This window comes from Buceros rhinoceros, unplaced genomic scaffold, assembly GCF_000710305.1.
Source record: "Buceros rhinoceros silvestris isolate BGI_N320 unplaced genomic scaffold, ASM71030v1 scaffold33399, whole genome shotgun sequence".
Lineage (NCBI taxonomy): Eukaryota > Metazoa > Chordata > Aves > Bucerotiformes > Bucerotidae > Buceros > Buceros rhinoceros.
The window spans coordinates 13,026-34,284 of record NW_010430381.1 but is presented as its reverse complement, the minus strand read 5'-3'; the positions used below and the strand labels follow the sequence as shown (position 1 = coordinate 34,284).

At 39.9% G+C, this 21,259-nt stretch overlaps 1 protein-coding gene across 1 annotated transcript; it reads left to right on the top strand.

Annotated features, from left to right (window-relative positions):
• Positions 1-2,536: 2,536 nt before the first annotated feature.
• LOC104499513 (60 kDa lysophospholipase-like) lies at positions 2,537-20,842 on the top strand (the record flags this gene model as incomplete). Its single annotated transcript, XM_010143023.1, has 7 exons — positions 2,537-2,650; positions 5,613-5,732; positions 6,808-6,903; positions 7,764-7,927; positions 14,122-14,208; positions 20,371-20,470; positions 20,789-20,842. Coding segments are annotated over 7 exons (735 nt in total), but the record flags the coding sequence as incomplete, so codon positions are not given.
• Positions 20,843-21,259: the final 417 nt, after the last annotated feature.

The following is a 21,259-nucleotide window of genomic DNA, read 5'->3' as shown; positions in this document are numbered from 1 at the left end:
AAATATTATAAAAAAAAATTATAAAAAGGTTTTTATTTGACTGGAAGTACAGTTGAATTCAGTGAGAGATTGGAGAACACTATGTAGGGAAGCAGTTGTTTAACCCACAAAAGCTAGCTTAAAGCAGGTGTTGTGTACGTACTGTTAATATTCAAGGCGTTTCATAGTGAGTTTCTTAATTGTGATGAAGACATGATGTCACTGGGACTAATAAGAGCTCAAAGCCATGTAAGAGTATGTGTTGTGATAGTGTGGAGGAAGCTGGTTCAGCTGGCCTTCATAAAAAGGCTAGCCATTAAATAGCCAAGAGGAACAGCCAGAAGGTGATTCATCCCCCTGTTTTAGACACCTGTTTTTATTGTGAGCAATTGCCTGCCTGGCAGAACCAGCCTCTTCATTGACTGTAAAGCAAACCTAGAAACTCTAGTCTGGTGCTGAAATCTGCCTCTTTTAACACTGGTTTTGACACAGCTTTAGATTACTTTTTCTTCAGGAAAAGCTAGTCTATTCTGAGGAGAAAAAAGTAGGTTGCAAGAGTTTCTTTCTATCTCTTTAGTGTCCAGGATCTGTATTTTATTATATGGATGGTCATTTGGGTGGTGGTAAAACTTCTGTATAGCTTAATGGAGATTTTTGAGAAGTATTAACTTTTGCAAAGATCCTGTGCTCTGTAGCAAATAATGGGAGAAATACATGGATTGTATAGAACAGTTCCCATGGAAGGAAGAAAGCGGTTAAGTCAATAACAGACACCAAATATTTGAAAAACAATATGAAAATGAAGCTTAAGTTTTATGTGAGCTTCTGCTTGAAATAAACTTCTAAAATGTATAGAAGGAAGAAAATGACCCTTTCTATGCTCTGGTTAAAAGATTCTCCAAGTAGACACCTCTAAAATGGCTTTTTGCACTATGATTCATATTATTATGCCAAATTGAAAAATTCTGCTCAGGTATTTCTGAACCACTGTAAGGCTGTGTGGAAATGCGTTCAATTCTGGATCCCACTTTTTATATGCAGCATGTATTATGTTGCTTCAGCATCCATTGATGGAGGCTGCCCTGTTTCCCTGGCATCTTTTGAGGAGAGCACTGACAGAGCCAAGTCCTACAAAATTACTTTGGGCTTTTTCTTTCATTGCCTTCTTTTCATAAGGAACTGCTCAGTGGAGTAAGTACCATGGATGAAAGCTGGAAAGTTGCTGTAATGTTAACTTTACTTTGATTTTTCTTTAAAGTGTTTCATGGGTCTTTTCATATGGCTAGGTCATTTTTTACTCATTCAAGCTAGCCAGGTGGGTCAACTGAACCCCTGGTTTCCCTTGAAGTATTTGTTTTCATTAACTAAATGTCTGGCCTCCATCTGCACAGTAGAAGCTTACAGTTGAGGGGGCTTTAGGTATAGGAAGGAAGCTGGGAAATCACTTCCTCCTCCTCTTTGTGAAACCCACTGAAAAAGCCCTAACTGTTCTTTGGCTAGCTCTGCAATACAGAAAGTATTTCTCACTTTCTCTGTTTATGTTTTCCCATGGGACTTTTTAAAATATTAGTCTGGGGCTCTTGGAGGTGCTTAATGAGCTGATTAAGGCTCCGTATCATGGTAAAAACATTAGTTAAACTAGAAATTTCAAAACTGAAATTTATATGCAAGGTATTTAAAGGTAGAATGCAGTGTGAGGAACCTACTGCAAGATGCTTAACTGTGAGGCCTCACATTGTGGCAAAGAAAGGTGATGATCTGTATTTTAAAGAAAGCCGGGTGTTTGTCTAGGTACAGTTTAGTGACAAGAGATCTGCAATCTTTGCTGTCTTACTCACTGGCAGTGTTTGCTGTCTTGCTCACTGTACACTTACAGGGCTTGCTGACCATAACAAAGGTCTTAATGCTTTTTGCTTTGGTTCAGATAGTATGGGGTTTTTAACTACCAGAAAGATAAGTTCAAAAGGTCACCTTTTTCAGTTGTTCTTGTCAGAAGTGTGTAAATTACATATTTTAGTTTTATGTTCTAAATTATATACTGCTAGTGCAGCCTGAAAGGATCTGAAAACACTCCTGCTGTGAGCACACTGTAGTGCTGGAATTCATCCAAAGCAGTGCCCCATAAAAGAATGGTAAATATGTCTGTGTGAGAACAGCCTACTTGGCAATGTTCAAAATGCCACTGGGTTAAAACAGAGTAACTGCAGCTTTTCAATAAAGGGAATCTGACAACTCTGCAGATAGCTGATATGGACCTGTAACCTTTCCCTTTTAGCATAGTAAGTGACCGTGGCAAGCGTTTGGGTGAGTTCTACAATGTTATTGCATGAAATGGAATTTAAAGTAAAAGTCATCTTTATTCAGCTGGCTCTAGTATTTGCTTGGTATTTGATAACTAAAATTACAAAAATTTCAGTGGCAGTAGGAGGAGCAAGAAAGTGGAGGCATGGCAGTATACTGTATTCTGTGCAGCTACTCATCATTCACATACGTTTTCTGTTTGCACAGGTATTTCTGAATGCTATGCTAATTGGAATGATTATTCCTTTTTATTCAGACTCTTGCTGATGTTGGCATAATTCCTGGAGGTGATATGACGCCAGAGGCAGCCCTAACTAAACTGTCATACACGCTCAGCAAGAGTAAGCTTAGCTGGGAGGAGAAAAGGCAGGTAAATATTTCAGTGTGACCTTGAAAGGCTTCAACTTTCTCATCTACTGTGCTCAATTCTGCTTAGCTGAATGCCTTGAGCTTCTCCCTTGCATTTAAAATCAATTGGTTCCAGAGCCATAACATGAACAGCACGTGAGGGGTTTTTTTGGCTCGAGGAGGCAAACAAATGTATGTAGATTGGGAGAGAAAAGAGTTCTTCTCATGAGTCAGGTGAAGACTGCGACCAAGCTGTAAAAATGCCATCTTTAAATGGTAGTAGCATACCTTGGACATGTCTGTTACTAAACCCTTATGTGCAAATTGAAGCAGGAGACAGAATCCCAGCTCTACTGAAGTCAGCAAAGGTCTTGTCATTGATCTTAGCGTGGTAAAGATTTCATCCAAAACTCGTTCACACAAGGTTAATTCTGAAAATAAATATTGCCTGCAGCTTTTTCCTTTACAGCATTACCCGTGACAGTGTTAGATTTTGTTTCTCTACAAGAAGATAGACTTTACAAATACACAGAAAGTAGAGGATTATTCTAAGAACCAATTATAACTGATTTTAAAATCTTAACACCTATAACGGTGTTCTTACTGTTCATTGGTGCTTAATCAAGGCTTTTTTCCTCAAATTAAATAGTTACATATCATCTTCCTTTTATAGGAGGAACATATATCTCTGAATTAGATAGGGGAGCAGCAGTGTATGCAGTGAAATCATATTCCTGACACTTTGAGAGATGACATCATGATGAGTCACTTTCTAGATGTAAGCACTGCATGCACTTGTGTATCCTGTGATGGTTTTTTTAGTTGAAACTGAAACTAATTTGATTGTTATGTCATGCTCAGTATCTTCCAACCAGTAGCAGCTTGAAACAAACATCTTTGGATACCTGTGATCGTAAGTGGGGTGACTGGAAGCACCACTTGCTGAACTTAGAAACAGTTTCAGACGCTGAGCTTCTAGTTGTTTGCTAAAGCCCTGGTTCTGAAGAATGAGAGTAGGAGGAGCTATATATTTCTTTGGAGAGGATGGCAAGAATGTACTCTGCAAGAACATGCTTGACAGGCGACATAATGCTGTGTGAAGAGTGGTGGTATTGTATGTGTCTGTGTATATGCACTTTAGAAACTCAGGCTCTTCACTGATGCCCCTTTGGTACACTCGCTGACCTTGGGATACACATACAGTAGCCGTTTTTTTTTAATGTAGGCTTTAATCTTCTTACACAGAGGATTATTTGATCTGAGACGGGAAAAACTTCTCCAGCTGACTCCCTGCCTAGCTGTGTGAGTTAAAACTTAATCTGAGATCCGATTTCTTGAGGTGAGGTAGCTGTCTTACTCAGGTGAGGACTTGGTGATAGGACATTTTAGATACCACTGGCACAAGGTATTCCTGTATCTTCTTGTGCTGCCTTTTGGAATGTGCTGCACAGTTTTTGTATGGTGGTGCTGGGACCTCCTTTATATGGTTTGAAAAGCAAAATAACTTTTGCAATTTCTTTTGAGTTAAGCAGGATCAGTTTCCTCATTTGACTCATTGTACGGACCCACAAACAATTGTGTTGGCACAACTAAGGGAGGAGCATGCCTCATTGCCTGGACAGGAATGAGTGGTAGAGACCAGGAGAAGAAAGCCTGGAAATATGTTGTCTGTGGCAATATCTTAAGCTAAACATATCACCAAACAATAGTCTCCCGAGAGACGGAAGCTCTCCTGAAGCTGGCGTGGTTATTTTAGGATTCTCTTTCAACACGAAGCAGCAAGGAATGTGCCCCCAGACACATGCAAATAGCTGCAGAGCTGGTAGGGCTGAGTAAGGCACGTAGGGCTTTGCACTGGGTGCATTTAGCACAGGTGCCAATTGCTAAGGTAACCTGTGCAAAGCAATGATCTCAACCTGTCAAACTCTAAAAGTGCGCCAAAGCAGTTGGTATCCTCTGAGTTACAGGTATATGGGACGCTTCCAGCAGACAGCTACGGTGTTGTCAGTGCCTGGAGTTTTATTTAATAAAGGGCATGCCTAGACATAAGTAAACCTGGGGCATTCCTCCTTCCAACATCACGTCTGTTTCTTGCAAACTTTAACAGTCCTGCCTTTTAAAATTCTAATTGAAATAACTACATGCTTTATAGCTGCATCAGCAACCTTTCATGAAAGAGTGCCAGTATGTAAAATTGTCAGAACTGAGGAAACCAGTTGTTTTTTCTTAATGACTGGCTTCTCCTGCTGTGCTCTGGGTTGCCCAGAACCTGTCTTCTGGAGTATTTTCATTTCCTTATTGCTGTTTTTAAGCACTTCCTACATATGAATTGGCTGACCTTTTGTTTTTTTTTCCTGGTTATATTGGATTCACCCATCCTGCAAACTGTTACACACCTGCTTTAATAGTGATCGACTAGTGCTGCTGTAGACCGTCCATTCCGAGCTGGCTCAGTGGCCAGGTTTTAACATCAGGGCTGCTGGAGCTGTTTGAAAATCCACTGGAGTACATGACTGTCCACAAGCAGCACTGGGCTTTGCTTTGAGGCCTGTGTACACAGTCTGTGTAGGAGTGCTGAGGTTTGGGAATGCTGGCAATAGGCAGCATTGCAGAATGTTCTGGTCTTCAGCCTCACTCTGCTTATTACTCACTATCTTTGTGTTTTTAAGTAGGCTGCAGCTTACCACACTAGGGAACTTTTGTCTTCATGCTGTAAAATTTGGGGTGTTTTGTTGCGTCCTTATTTTGGTTTCTTTGCTTTGGAAGAAAGTTTGATCTGTTTGTTGTCATCCCTCCCCTCCCCCCAGCTTTGTCTTTTTAAACTTGCAGTCTTCATGGGACAGTAACTGGTTTTTTAATCTTTTGTCTGCATTCGATTAGTTTCCGTAATTCCTCTGAACAATTTTCTAACTTGATCCTAAGGTTTTTTTACTACTACCATGTTTTTCATCTGCTAACAAAGGAACTGATTGCTTGCATTTCAGATGCTGAGTGAGAATCTAAGAGGAGAAATGACTGTTGTACCCACAAGAGCCAAGATCTCTCTAAGAGATAGCAAGTTTATTCGAGTGATTGCCAAATCTCTAAGTATCAGCAGCAAGGAGGTATATACTTAAATATTTAAAGTTAAACTTATCTAAAACTGTAAACTCAGTTAAATGAACCTAGGTTAAAGATGAACAGCAAAGCTGGAAGTAAAATGGAACATTGGAGCTTTTATATTAGCTTTTTTAGTACCGAGTATCCCAGCTAACCAGTTGGGTTAGGGAGAAAGGACACAATGACAAGCATAATGTTAAAATGTTTTTAATTAAAAACATATGAACTTTTTTCCTTCTTTTTAGCCCCATCTTGAGTTTATTTTCTTGGCTGGCTGGTTGCAATAACAAGCCTCAGACAGTTGGTGTAATTCAGGGTATCAATGATATGAAAAAGCACTTTGTATTTTTGTGATCAAATGTATTGACAGTTTGGAGCAATCCAAATAATAACGGGTAAAACAGCTTAATTGTACATGTAGTCATGTATGGCTGATACCAAGGAAGCACTACACAAGTGTAAGTTGTGGTGTTTAGTGTTAGTCCCTTCCGACTGGAAAATCAGAAAACATAGTATTGGTTGTAAGATACAAGCATTTGCTTTTCTGTTGGCTTGGTTTTAGGGAAGGTGGGATTTTTAGTAGCTAGTGCGTGCTGAATGTATGGATCTTTAGTAAGTGTGAGAAATGGAGGATATGTAGGGGGCCTATAGAGCTTGTCAGTGGAGGTTTGGAAGTACAGGTTACACATCTGAGGGATCGCATGAATAAAAGCGATCCAATCTTGAGGAGACTGGTCTATATAGTCTTTTCCAACTCCTACCAGCACTGTGTCTTACTGTACTGGTGTGGAACTGTGGCAGTACAGAGATGGTAATTAGTGCATGTATTACCTTAAATGGTATATATAGATATCAGGTAATTGTAATGTTGCCGGGGAGGAATATAAATCTTATGGATGTGAGACCGACAAAATGTAAAATAAACATGAGACTTCTTGACTTTCAAGAACACTTTTAAATACCCAAGTGACTAACTTGGAAACTTTACATGAAAGCAAGTACGATGTTTTTATGACTTGGACATCAATCACATTAGAAGTGAGAGTGATATTAAATGTTCTAATTTTATTTGTTTCTCAGGAGTTAGAAGCCGTAAGAGATGCGTTAATTCCACCTTTGGCTTGTGCTGCAGCTAAACTGGGTGACGTAGGCGCACTGAGAGCCATAGCAGAAATGGTAACGTTAAGTTAACAATTTGTACAAAACAGGACTTTTTAAATAGAGCTGCAAAAGATGGCAGAAAGCTATGCTCACTGCGAAGCAACTACCAAGTCTTAGAATCAAGGTGCTTTGACTAATACAGTTGGTTTCTAGTCTCTTCAGCCTTTACCTTTCAAAACTGATATGTTCTTCCCCTATCTGGTTCTCAACTGTTTACATTTTCTTTTGAACCATGAAAATACAGGTAGATTAAAAGGCAAGTTGTTATCTGCTAACTTTGGAACACTTTAAAATGGTTTGTGCTGCTTTCTTTTGCTTAACTTTCTTTATGCATATTCATAGTATTCAGCTTTTGGATGTAAATCTGACGTGATTAAAAAAAAACAAACTCAAAAATTATATTTAAGCAAAACACAGTGCAGTGCTAATTAAGGAGTTTTGGCTCTCCCTGTTGCTCTAGCTTGGGTTATACCTAACAAAGAAACAGGCATTTCCCTGTATCACCTTCTACGCCTCTTCTTTTTTTCTCTTTGCCTTAGTTTACCCTACTCTTGAGACTTTGGTAATGGTCTTCTGGCAAGGATAAATACATCTTGAAAATAACAATAAACTAAGACAAGTAAAATTAGCAGACTGTAGGCACGAAGCTGCTGTACAGTGTTCTGCAATGAAGAGCAGATCTGAAGGGGCTTGTAATGGGAATACATGCTGGGGGGGGAACATGCAGAAGGCAGAATAAATATCTGTATTGGTGCTAAAACAAAGCTACAAAATAAAGTTTTGGTGGCAGAATTAAAATGTGGTACATGTACTTCCTGTTGCAGCAACGTGCAGCCGTTACCTTTTTAACATGCGAAGGATCTGTCCTTTTGTAGGGTGGAAACTTGAGCTGTGGGGACTATGATGGCCGAACTCCACTTCATATTGCAGCCTCTGAAGGGCATTTACCATTAGTTGAGTATTTGTTGACATCTGGCGCAACTGTTTATGCTAGAGACAGATACGGATCTACCCCACTGATGAATGCGATCAAGTTCAGGTAACAAAATATTTTATACACCACTCTACGTAACATTTATAAACCTTCTGTAATTTTGGATTTAAAGTCCATCCCTGTGCTTTGGTCTCAGCAGTCATGTGTAAATTACAGCAGTTAAAATAACACAAACCAGCTTAATTTCAAAGGATGTGACCAGCCTAAATGAAAAGATTTTTTTAAAATAGTATGAAATGAAAGCAAACAACTTGGTATGCATGCAGAATTTTAGCATAAGGTAACTTGTTGCTCCTTTCCACCAGACTTGATCCATAATTTCAGGGCTCCACTCTTTGTTATGAGGCTTCCTTATAAAAAAGAACCAAACTGATCATTCCTTTTGACTGCAGAAGGCAGGACCAAGGGCTGTCTGTTTTCTTTCTGTCCTCCCCTTTCTCATCAAGACCAGACTGTTTCAATTGGCATAAAATATACTGGTAGGCTGACATGTTTTAATCTTTCCCTTCCACCCTGCATCTCTTGCTGGGTGACTGGTTTTTTGACTTTAACCTTCCGCCCACTCGTAATTATATGGGACGGCTGTGTGGCTCGGCCTGCTGTGTGGCTCGGCCTGCTTTGTGGATTTCCTCTTCCTGTTCTGGATGTCAGCAGTCCTTGAATGGTGGTCATGGACATGCGATTCACTGGACTGCAATTTTCCATGTTGTATAGTCCTAAGGATAGGCACAGTGCAGAATATAAAAGTTATCAATTATCAAAATTTAATTTTAAAACATGTAATTTATATAGCCTGGGGATTTGTAGAGCTGTTGGTCTTCCAACATGTTAGAAGCTGCATGTCCTAATCTCTTCTTGTTTCTTTGTTCAACTTTCAGCTCCTTATCTCATATTCAGTCTGTATGATGGCAGGAGAGAAGCCTTTTTTCGTAAAGTAGTTTGGAGTGATAGGATTTTCATGGTCTTCATGGATGTCTGCCCCCAAATATTCCTACAGCTTCCTAATGTTGACAAGTTCACCTGGTCTGTCAGGCTGGAGTTAGCTCTGTGGGAGGTCTGACAGTCCTGGTTTTGCATTGGCTGCAGGAATAACTTGAAGGCTTTTTCTGTCTCAAAGACCAGATGTGGAAAACTCAACAGGCTCTATTAACTTGAGTCCTGAAGTCCTGTGTGGCCCCACTGTGCTATTGCCATACCTACTGCATGGTCCCCTATGGCTTTGTAGTTGTTGCTCTACCTCATGAATATATAAGCCCTTCAGTGGCAAACCCTTTAAGTCTTAAAGCAAAAACAAGCCCAACAGCAAATCAAACAAATAACCTCGCAGCTGAATAGAGGTGGCTTTGGTCCAATGTGAGAAAATGCTAAAGCATTAGATACCATTAGATGTTCCTGCAAATCAGGCACCTACTTTTTTTACCGCACCCATCTACTGCCTGAGGAATTTCACATGAGCTTGTTGTTTGGATTCCTTTGCATTGCCACTCCTATATTAGACTCCTACTGTGACTCTTAAGCTCTTTAAAACTGCACACCCGTTTTGATACAGGGAATCGTAAAAGGAAACTGCACCATAACCATTTTCAGTTTCTCTTTTTGTTTCTGGTGTTGGAATGAGAGGAAGAGTTGACTTAGGACTAATCTCATAAATGTGTATTTTTGATTTGCTGTGTATTGACACTACATTTCACACTGATAAACATATAAAGGAGAATGGTAAAGATCAGGCAGCTGTATATGTGCGTAATTAGATACCCACTAAAAATATTTAAATTCTATTTATTAAACAGCTGTGTGTGGAAAGTGAGGAGATTATCCCGGTGCAGTGTACAAAGTGGCAGAGAGGAAAAGAAAATCTGATCTTAATGAGCAGTCAATGCTTTAAACTGTTTAATATTGTAACTTTCTCAATTTTACTGAATATTGCATCAGCTTAATCCCATTTTCTGAGAATTAGTACTTATTTAATTGACATTTAACTGCAGTACAATATCCACTCATCTTAAAAATAGCTTTCGAACAGTTTTTTTATGTCACATTTCTCAGTGGCTTGCCTTTTAACCTAGCACGCAAACCTACATAATGATGACTGATTTTCTCTTTTCTATTTAATAATTTGTAAAGATGATCAGGAGATACGTCTCTTCTTAAAAGCTTCTTAACATAGCGCTGTTAGCTGGTAGACCAGCAACTTGATCTATATCAGCGATAGTCTCTTAATTTTTTTTACTTTAAGTGACTCTTTCTTTGTTTCTCTAGACAGTAAAATGTGGAGTCCCTTTCTAAAGAAATAAACTACTGCATTTCCGCTTTTTCATTTGTAACTCTTCAATTTGGTTGGAGTCTCATTCACTTTATGCATGAAGCTGAACAGGCCACTGTTAATTTAGGCCAGCTGCTTGACATATCAAAATTAGTAACGTTCCTTTAATTTCTTAGAATACCCTCAAGGGATAATTCATTTTCAAAACAATAGAATAATTTTTTTTAATAACAAACTCTCTATGCAGGAAAATGTCTTGAATAAAAATTGTGTATGTTTTATGAAGTAAAAGCACTTCCATTTACTTGTAGAACAGTGGTAAAAGATTGAAAATAGGGAGTTGCTCATACAGTGCTGTGAGAACATCAGATTACAGGCAGTAAAATTACCTCCCACGTAAATATGAATTTAAATACTTGATATTTTGCAAGGTTACATTTAAATTACTTCAGGAAATCTAAGGCAAAGTGAAAATCTAACTACCACTGACTCCAGAAGTGCGCTGAAGCTTGTCCTTACAGTATTTGAGCACAAAATTCCCACTGAATCCATGCAGAAAACCGAAAAAGTGAAACTAAGTTGACCCTGCCATAACCATTCCAGTTGCCAGGGGAGCAAGTATTAAGAAGAATGAAGCCAGTCAAGTTTGAATATACATTACACCTGCATTTCTTTAAAGAGAGTTGGTGGAAGGTGTGCACCCTATGGCCCCAATCCTGCAAACTCTTACATGTGTGTTAATTTCACATGTGTGATTCATCCCTTTTGAAGTTGATTCAATTTTAATAAGCGTCTGCCAAGTCAAGGCCTAGGATGATGCGCACTGTATGGCACCTTGATTGCTGGGAATCCAGAGCGAACTGGTAAAAGTTCAGCCGTCTTTGTCTGGAACTCTAATCCATTGAAACTTTTGAATACATTGGGGTTTTTACCTCCGGTGTTATCAGTAATGGAATCTAACAGGGAGGAGACACTAGAAACTTTCCCCCGGAGAGTGGATGAATGACAGTGGTAGTATCAAAAGGCTAATTTAAGATATGCAAAGTAATATTGTTTCTATAGTCTACCTCTGACCAAGAGCCACTGTTTGGTAACAGAGTGAACTAAGAAAAGGGAGAGTCAGGAGCAGTTCACAGGTGACAATAGCTCCTCATGGTTTTGCCTATCAGATAGGGCTAGACTGGACAAGCAGCTGTGCACCCCAGGGTAACATGGTGATGTTGCCTTCCCTCTACAGTCGGAATTTTTTTTTGTCCAGTGGTTGCTCTGCTCTTGGTTTTGTGCTGTCATCTTAGAACAGGAATTGCATTTGAACCATTCCCAAGAAGTTCATGGCTCATGACATCAGCTGAACTTCAGAGCAGCTAAACCTGACTCCTGTGGGGCTTTTCTAAAGCCACAGGAGAGAAGCACTTAGAGAAACAACTTCTAAAGACAAATACCTCTCATGTGCCTAAGATATAACAGTATCAGAAAATTCACAGCCAACCTCTTGAATTATGAATAATACTCTCGACGTAGGTACAAGATAGCAAAAGTGGTGCTCTGGATAGGGCTTAAGTTTCTGCAGAATGTAGATACCATTTGGGTGCAAATAGGAACAAGCTTTATTGCAACTTATGTCCTGCATAGTTTTCACGTGGAGTGATGGGGATGGGAGAGGAAGTCTGTCCGCATTCTTGGATGGATCTGTTTTTCATAGTCACAATGCTAAATTTAAGACTTTCAAGTTCTGAATTACTATTTGTCCTTATTCTTCCACTTCCATATCCTTCCCTTAACAAGGGATCATATACAAAACTTGTTCTTCTTCCCACCATACCAAGAAACGTGATTTTGAACAATTCCCAATTGTTGGGATATTGTATTTCTATTCAGAATTGGGTTTGGCAAGCATTTACTGTAAACACTATTAGTTTCAATGCTTAAAGATTTATTTTATTTCAAATCACTTTTTTCGTCGTTTAAATTTGGTGTATTAAATGCTTGGGGCAAATGCCCCCAAATCTGTCTCTATCAAAGATTTACAGAGTGCCCCTCAGTAGTGATGGCTGTGTGGTGTAGGTGAAGTGCTTCTGGGAGGGGATCTCTCTACCAGTGAGGAATAAGTAGTTAAAACAGAGGGAAAAGCCTGGCTCCTTGCTGGAATCCGCAGATACGGACTTTGTAGTGGGGCGGTACACTGAGGGAAGATACCACTCAACATTATATGCTTTACTGCCTTTTATCTTTTAGTGCTGTCCTATAGCATAGTGTTATTTTAAAGTACTAGTTTCATGCTGTGATCTTGAGTATAAGGTGGGAAATGAGGAATTCTCCAGGGCAGTCCTTGCAGATTAAGCACGTACTCCCCATATTCAGTTCTGTACCAAATGTGAGCTTGAGTGAACAAACATGTTCTACTTGAATCTATTTTAGGTCAGATTTCTTTTTAGCTAATTACTATTCTGCTTAAGACAGAACTAAAAATTTTATATGTGTAGAATTCATTCTTCACCACAGACTGAAAAATATAAAGTCATGGCATTATTTGCTGGCTTGAGATGCTCGTGGACATCTAGCCATGTTGTAAGGGATCCACCTGTGGAAATATATTAGATAACTGTACGAATTTGCAGCATGTGTTGTTCCAGCAATGCTTTGCCATGAAACAGAGATTAAGTTTTTTTGGCTGTAAATTGAAACAAAGTACGATTTAAAAATTGTCTGGTAGGTTAAATAACTTATATTTAGAAAAGCAAAATTATTCCTATAGCATCTGTACAGCTCTTAGTTTATAAATTAACATCTTATATGAAACATGTAAATTTACATAGGCTTAATATGGGTAACTGTAACTTCTCATTCAAGATGGATTTTCCTAAAAAGAATAGATAAGCAGTTTTGTCCAGTTCTAAAATAGAAAGCCCATGGCTACCTCCAAGAAAATATAAGTGATTAAGAAGGTGATGTATGCGAGCTTATTTTTTATTTTTAATTGAAACATTAGGTTTTAGGTAATGGGTTGGGAAAAACCAACTGTTACAATGAGATGTCTAACTTTATTTTAAAGTGTTATGGTATGGTATAGCAACTTAAAGAGGAACTATGAAACTATTCCAGATCTGCTGGTGTCATCATACTATTTCTGGAGAAAAAAACCTGTGTTTGTATTTGAAAACTAGATAACTGTTTAGTGGAGGAGCACACTGTCACCTCCTTTTCAAACCTAGTTCTAAACTTTTCACTAGGTCTCTTGTGAAAAACATTTTTTCATCTGTCATGTTATTTTCTACCCACAACAGTACCTTTAGAGACCAGCCTTTTCCAATAGACTTTCTCAAGCACCTGACTAAGGTATAGGAGTTGGCTGGTAGTGCTTAAATATCTGTTTGTCCCTTTATCGCAAAGGAAAGGACAAGAAAGACCTCCTAAAGAGGTGGAAATAAATGATAAAGGTATTGGGAGGAAGGTGTCAGGAAAAGGTGTGTTTTTGTGGGACCTTCATAAGTTACCACAGCTTTGAAGCCCTAAAAACCCAATTAGCTTCTACATTAACCTAAAGATTCATTGTTTATCTGCAAGACATAAGTTTTATTTAAGACCGATATACAGGGGCATTGTGTTCTGTAAAGCATAGGAATGATGCTGCGTAATAGATGTCCTCACTGCATGTATTTCAGTCACTAATATTTCAAGTTAAACTGAGCTAGCACTAAAGAAAATGAAAATTCTTTGGCAAGGAAGGGATGTATCCCCTTCATTTTCAGAGCTGAACTTAACTCTTCCATTAGCTTAGGATGTGAATGATTTTTTGATAGGGAGGGCAGATCTGTTTACTGCATCTGTCACCTTAGAGAAGACTTCATTTGTTCTGTAATGGTGGTGAATATCATAAGAACTTTCACTGACTGTGTATAAAATACTGCTGGATTTAGGGGAACAAAACATCTACTGGTCAAGACACTTCTCTTCTTTTTCTATTCCTTTCATAAAGGTGCATAGAAGTGATAAAATTGTTACGAGAAACGGGAGCGCACCTTTCAAGCCAGGACTTGGAGAACATTGGAACAATACTCTGCAGGTAAATGTGATATAAGTTGAGGTGGCTCTAAAAGTAGGAGGGAGAGGGATGGTTTTTGAGAAGAGACTCTCAGAATAGAGAACAGCATGTAGATAACTTCAAGAAACAGCTGGCGCATGAGGTGTCTATTTCTGAGCTAGACTAATAAAGAGGAAACAAGTGAAGTGATGAAATTGAGCATCAACTCTGTGTCGGGAGCACCAGTAACTCAAGAGAGCTCCAAAATAGAGACTATTTTGGGAGTGAGTGAACTGGAAGCAAATATGTCCCATTTTTTCCAAAAGCTTTCACTGAGGAAGGAAGGTAAGGTGAGAGATAATTATTAAATCTTAAAAATAACTAAATCAAATAGACAAATAGGTGTAATCCCAAAAATCTGAACTGCTCACTGTCTCTATATTTAAGAGGATATAATCCTCTGTTAAAGCTGGGTTTCCATTCAGTTGCTTTTAATATATAAGGAGGTTTCATGATATGAATATGTATTATGAAAAGAAATAGATGCTTGGTGTTTTTCTCTCCCCAGTACTGGTCCTAAATTACAATTTACTCTGAAAATTGTAACAAGGTTTCATGTATTTCCTAAAATTAGTTATAGTTTTTACTTAATTTCTTCGTCTCATAAACAAACAAAAAAATCCTTGAGTACCAGTCTTTATATCAGGACTTGTCAGGGAACTGTGAGACTTGTAGGGATCAGCCAGCACTGTATATTGTCTACACAACTGTAAGGGCAAGGTAAAGCTACAAAGTGTTCTGTATAGAGACTGGACTGTCCTTTGAGTAGTTCTGGAATCAAGAAAAACTAGCTGGAGTGTTTCAGAGGAGACTGGGTAGTAAGACTTTTACTGTGAAGTTAAAATATACGCTTCCCAGGTCATAGCAAGCGATAGGACAGAATTAAACCCTTGGTTTGCATGGTTTCCATCTGCCACGAGGGCGAGAGGAGGGACTTGGGGAATGGCATTCCTCTGCTAAAAAATTGGCCCCTTACTTAGCCCTGGTGCCACATGCGGAACCAGTTTGGCTAGCTGACCTGGGAGTATTATGTTCAGAATAAACCAGAATAGAACAAGGGTCCTTAAAACAAAGTGGCTCTGATGCAGATTGTTACAGGATTTTAAGGAGGATCGCACACCCTGCACGATCTCCTGTGGCTCACAGCTGATATTTTGATAATAAATATTTAAGATATTTTGAACATGCATTGATGGTAATAAATTTAGTACAAAAACAGCGTGAATCTTCCAAACAGAGGGCAGGAGTGCACGTGTGTGCAGAGGCTGAATGAGGACTTGGCATGAAGTGCTGTACTTGGGGCGAGAAGGGAAGTGACTCTCCCGCCTCTGTGCAGGTCAGGAGCCAGGGCCATGGCTCTCTCCCAGCCAGCAGCTGGAGTACAGTGGCCACAGCCAGAAGCATGCCCACAGCCAGATGTCACTGCACGGCCTGTACCAGGAGCACAGCCAGCCTGAGGCAGAGGTCAGGCTTCGAGGCAGCACTGAAGTGTGCGTGAATGGTGGCTTTTTCCTACGCTGCTCCTGCAGAGCTGGAGAGCTTGCTTTCCTCGTGCTGTTTTAGAGGGCCTGGCATAGTCTTTTGCACCGAAGTGGACTTTTTCTGCAGAGTGTAATTCAGATGCTTAAAAGTTACTACATCTGAGGTACTGGTGTTTGCCCTCCTGCCAAAATGTCTTGAATACTTTGGTTTTCTAGAGTATTCTCAGGTGACCTGATGGATTCACTCGTTTTTCCAGCATGCTTGGGCCCACTTCTCTGTCCTACCTCTTCTTCCTTTTTAGCCTTCTCTTCACAGGCACTGGCACCTTCATGGCAGTCACGGTGTTCACATGGTCAAGCTGCTCACAGAACAAGCTGTTAATAACATCTTCTCTCTAATTTGATCTGTTTTCCTGCATCTCTTCTGTCTTGAACATGCCTTAAGGTGTAGTTTGTACCAGTCTGCATTTGTCACCAAGGCAAGACGTGAACTTCTTGGGTTTTAGAAGAACAAAGCTGCTTGCTTTCAGATAAGCTCTGAATTCTTGCGCTTGGCTAATTTTACTTTTTTCTCCTGTACAGTTTTGTCTGAACTAGAAGGTATAATCATGTTTCCCCCCTTGCTACTTACCTATTCTTAAACTGGCTTTCATAAAAGACCATGAACAGGGATTTTTGTGGTCTGATACAGCTTCCTTCTGTTTAGACTCATGATTTTAGAATAGAATAGTTCAGTTGGAAGATTTTGGAGATAAGATAAAAATGAATGTGCTCCTTTGGGATTGGTGGTGTTTGAGAGGGAAAGGAGTACCAACAAGAACCAAGAGCTGGACAGTATCAGCAGAAACTCTTTTGTAGGAAGTGGATACACATAGGTGCAGCCAAGATGATCTAGTTATGAAATCCTTCATAGTTTCGTTTTCTGGGATTTTTCTTGAAGGGAGAGGTGTTAGTCTGCTTTTTGGAATCATTCTGAGGATGTTTGGTAACTTGTTCATGGCTTTGTTTTGAAATGAGAAAGAGATCTCAGTGTTAGTAATCTGTTAAAAATGCCAGAATCTTTTCTAATATTGCAGTAGTATTGTCATCTGTCTGCAAAACCAAACCATGACAAGATAGATTGGGACACTCAGACTTATTGTGAAGGGTTGTCAAGTTCTGGAATTGGTAAACAGTTGCTTTGTTTTTTAAAGGAAAAAAGCCTGTATAGAATTGAGATACTCTGTTCAAGTCTGTACTTTGCTAAATTAAATAGTGGCATAAAGCCAAATGAGCTTTCTCTTTCATATTCTTAGATTTCATAAAATGATATAATATAAAAGGATGTAGTTATCAAAATCAGCAACTTTCAGTTGAAAAGGAATCTTATTCTGAACATAAACTTGGTGGGTAAGGCTGGGGGAGGAAGGATAATTTTGTCTCTGCAGGAATTAGGCTCAAGCTTCTAAGGTCTGTTATTTTTCAAAGTTGTTTTGTCTCAGCTGAGAGAGATGTGGAGATACCAGCTAAGAGCAGCACTCCAAAACGTGTTCAGGATATAATAAACCATGCCTTGTGCTGGACTTTTAGCTTGTTTTTTGAGGATTTTCATTAAAAAAAAGAAAACAAATATTCTCTTTTCTGTCACGTTATGATACACCAAAAAAAAGTCTTTCCTGATCAGTTTATATAAGCATTGAAAAAGGAGAACTGCTGAAAAAGCAGAGCTCTGCATCCCTGGGAAAGCTGAATTCCTAGTACCAGAGGAAGCAGAAGGTAACACCAAGGTGTCATTTCACTGTAATCAGTACTTCCCAGATCTAGAACTGTACTGGCCCTTGTCTTCTAAACCCTCTGAGACCTGAGCAGCGTCACTTCTGGCATCCTGACAGCAACAGAGCACCCCTTAAAGAGCAGCTCCTGTAACTGACTTTGCTTGATGCTAGCATGATGGGAGGCCCAAAATTTGCGTTGTCACTGCTCTTGGTATCTTAGCTGTGCTGCCATCATTAGCTGTGCTGAAACTGAAGTAGGTATATAATAACTTTTTCTAAATGCAAGAGTATTGATAGGCAGCGTACCTGGGACTGCCTGCTATAAAAGGTGCCAGTCAGAGTTTAGTAAAATGCATTAAGTAGTTCTTTTTCAACAAAGCACATTTTAAACATCCTGGTAAGTGTATATTGAAGTTATTTTTATTTGATTTCATGATACAAAAATGATGGACTTACTGCTTAGAGCACGGACTCATAGTTGGAATTGTGGGCATAAACATCTTTGAGAATAGTACAGAGCAAAGGTCCCTAGGGTGTCTGCTGAGACCTCCTGTGTATATATTTGACTGTGTGAAGTACACTGACAGTGTGTAAGGGAAATACAGATGCATACGGCTTGACTACGGAGATCTGGATTTGGAGAAAATGTTTTGTGGTGTTCTTGATTATAATGAATTCAGTGAATAGTAGGTATCTTCTGTTTAGAGTGGTATCTAAATTTCCCTGCAAGCCACATCACTTACGTTCTCTGGGTCACAGTCCCCACAGAACGCATTTTTCACTTCATCAGTAAACTCTGGCTGCTGCAGAGTTGAAGCTACTTCTGTGTATTTGATTGCTGTGATGTCACAGAATGCGATCGCAGCTTTGGCCTCTGGCAGCATGGGTTAAACTGCTCTTTCCAACAGGTGCTATTAGACAGTTAATTTTCAAGTAAGTGCAGTAGTCCTTGTTTGTTGCTTACGGTGATGCGAGCTGAATTGCCCAGGGTATGTAGGTTGGTAATATTTCTAAGTGTGCTTGTTTTTGCCCAAAGTGATTTCCGCTTTGCCCGTGGCTGAACAATGATATTCTCTTTGGCACATGCAGTGCTTTCTTGACCAGTGGTGGAGGTGCTCATAAGTCTCGCTTGCTAGGTAGGCTTTTTGTTTGTTTGTTCCTTAATTCTAGGACCTTCCAGTGTCAACTGCAAGATACTTGTGTTTGTAAATAAAGATAATTCTTGTGTTTCAGAAGTGGCTGCTAAGCAATTTATTCTCTGCTTTACTAATGCTTACACTTCTTCATTAATGCTTACTTTTTCCTGCAGTTTCCTTAAAGACTTCCCACTGAGCTTCCTGTTAGACCTCCTTTGCCTTCCTCTTGCTGCTGAGGGGCCTTTTTTTCCTGTGATGACAATTTTCATTAATGATTTATTGATCCTTTTCTTCATGCTGTCAGACTGAAGCACTGTTAAACCTCGTAGCACCCCACTGCACTTCCATGTCCCTCAAAGGCCCCAGCTGTAGGTCTTCTGCCCTGCCTCAGGGTTGGTGGGGTCGCATGGAGGAACACAAACAGCATCTGTTTGCTTTCCCTTTTTGTGCCCAGCCTCTGGGACTGCTGCAGGCAAAAGCCTCTCTCTGATTTTCTCCTCAGGCTGCTGCAATTAGAGACTTCCACTCCCCTGAAAACATTTTTCAGGTACTTAAAGAGATTTAATCAACAACAGAAGTGATTTCAGCCTAGCAGAAAAGTGAATGTTGCAGCCCTGCTTTCATGGTTTTTTCCGTAAGCTTACCTGACTGTCTGCCTTGTTGCATCTTTCAGCCCTCGCCACTCTCCGCTAGGTCTGCCTGGCTTGGTTGTCATCCCCGGGAGCCTGTCACCATCCTCCATCCCTGCTGCCAGCAGGATGCCTTTCCCCCACAGCGAGCACTGTTTAAGGCAGCAAACTCTGAACTTAATGAGTTTGGGGAGGGTTTCCCCTCTCTTAATGAGATTCAGCTTCACTTGATGATCATCGGTGTGGTTTTGCTGAAACAATCTGTGAGCGCATGGCAAGCTCAGCTCTGAAGCCTGGCAGATGTTGGTATCTTGCGAAAACTGAAGGTAGTCCTCCCAGCCTGGCTGTCAGTTCAGCCTGCGCACAGGCCATGTACACACGGTCGTGTTTTTGCATATGTACAGGCTGTTAGCACTTCTTTTACTAAAGTTAAAAATGAACCTTGATGAGAATACCAGTAGATGTGTGAAGAAACAATCTAGTGCACATTCTTCTGAAAACTTCAGCTCCCTTATTTGTATGGATTCATTTTTCATTTTGATCCTTTCTGTTGCTTGTTATACCTGGCAGATAGAGGTAATCTTCAAAAAAATTTTTGCTTGTTGTCCATTTAAATCTTACAAACTTACTTTTCACCTTTATTTTTTAGTTTTACGAGAATCTGTATTACTGTCCAGGTGATAGCACAGTCACAACTTCTGAAAGCAAACAGTTATGAAAACTTGTGAAGAGGGTTCCTTAATGGTTTTAAATAACACGTGCTGATTGCTAGCACATCTGCTGCATCTTGATTTAGCCATTGCCCTCCCCCCAACTCATTTCATGAGATAAATATTGTGTTGTGAAATATGAAACTGCGTGACTTTTTTCCCCTTTGGTCATAGTCACACCCACTATGTGAAACTACCCTGTTGTAAGTACTTATAGCACAGCCCTATTAATTTAAGGAACTGATTCATCAAGCTGTGTTGCTTGCTCAGCTATTCAGAGCTGTTGTAATAGCCTTTACTTACCTCTCTGCCCTGGCCGCCATGCTGAGCCTGTTCTAGTTCAGCGTTTGCCTGCTGAGCTAATTGGCAGGACCCAGGACCACACTGAAATAGAACGGAAGATTTAGAACCAGTATTAATTATTCTTTTTCCAGCCTTGCAGCTAAAGGTGATGTGGATGGGCTGTATGCCTGGTACCTAGCTGGTGCAGACCTGGAGCAAACTGGTTATGATGGCAGGAGTCCCCTACAAGTAGTAAGTTGCATACGCTGTACTCCATGTGGTGTGCTGGCTGTGTGAGTAATAACGCACTCTGTTGGATAATGTTAGTTTGGGAAAAGTAAATGCTGCTTTAGGACTATAAACTGGATTAGAGTTTGTTACAAACTCAAGTCTGGTGTTGTTCTGAAGTAATAAATTGTTGAAGCCAGAATTTTTCTCATCTATGTCAGAGGAATTAGAATCTAAATTGGATTTTAATTATTTTGTGGTAACATTCTTGCTTCCCACAAGTAAGTATTTGCATGTCCTGGTGCACGGGATGGCAGGATTTATTCATGTTTCTACTTACAGGCAGAGGCTACAGGGCATCAGGAGGTTCTTGACTTCTTTAGACAAAATCAGTAGAGAAGGTAAGATCTCATGTTCAAGTGCTAGACTTTTGAAATGTCCAGATGAGCACATCCATGTGTGAAGGGGGGTTTTGTACTTAAGCCCTAGTTCACCCTGCGGCATCTGGTTCTGCTACTGTCCCTGCCTTAGTTTCTGATACAACTCCAAGTACTTTAATACTTCTTTATAGAGTGGGGCTAATGTTTATTCCTCCTCCTGCCTGAGCCTGAAAGTGCCTTTCTATGGTGTGTTCCAGTGTGGTTCAGAACTTGGTTGGGCATGTAAAAGCTACCAAAATAAAACCACTGAGGGCAGCAAGGTCTTGTTCCATTGGCCTGTTGCTCGTCAGTCTTGCCTCCATTAGAGAGGAAATGCTTTTTCTTGGGCACTTTGCTGGCCCTGGTTTTCAGGGTGCCATGCCTGCAGCACAGG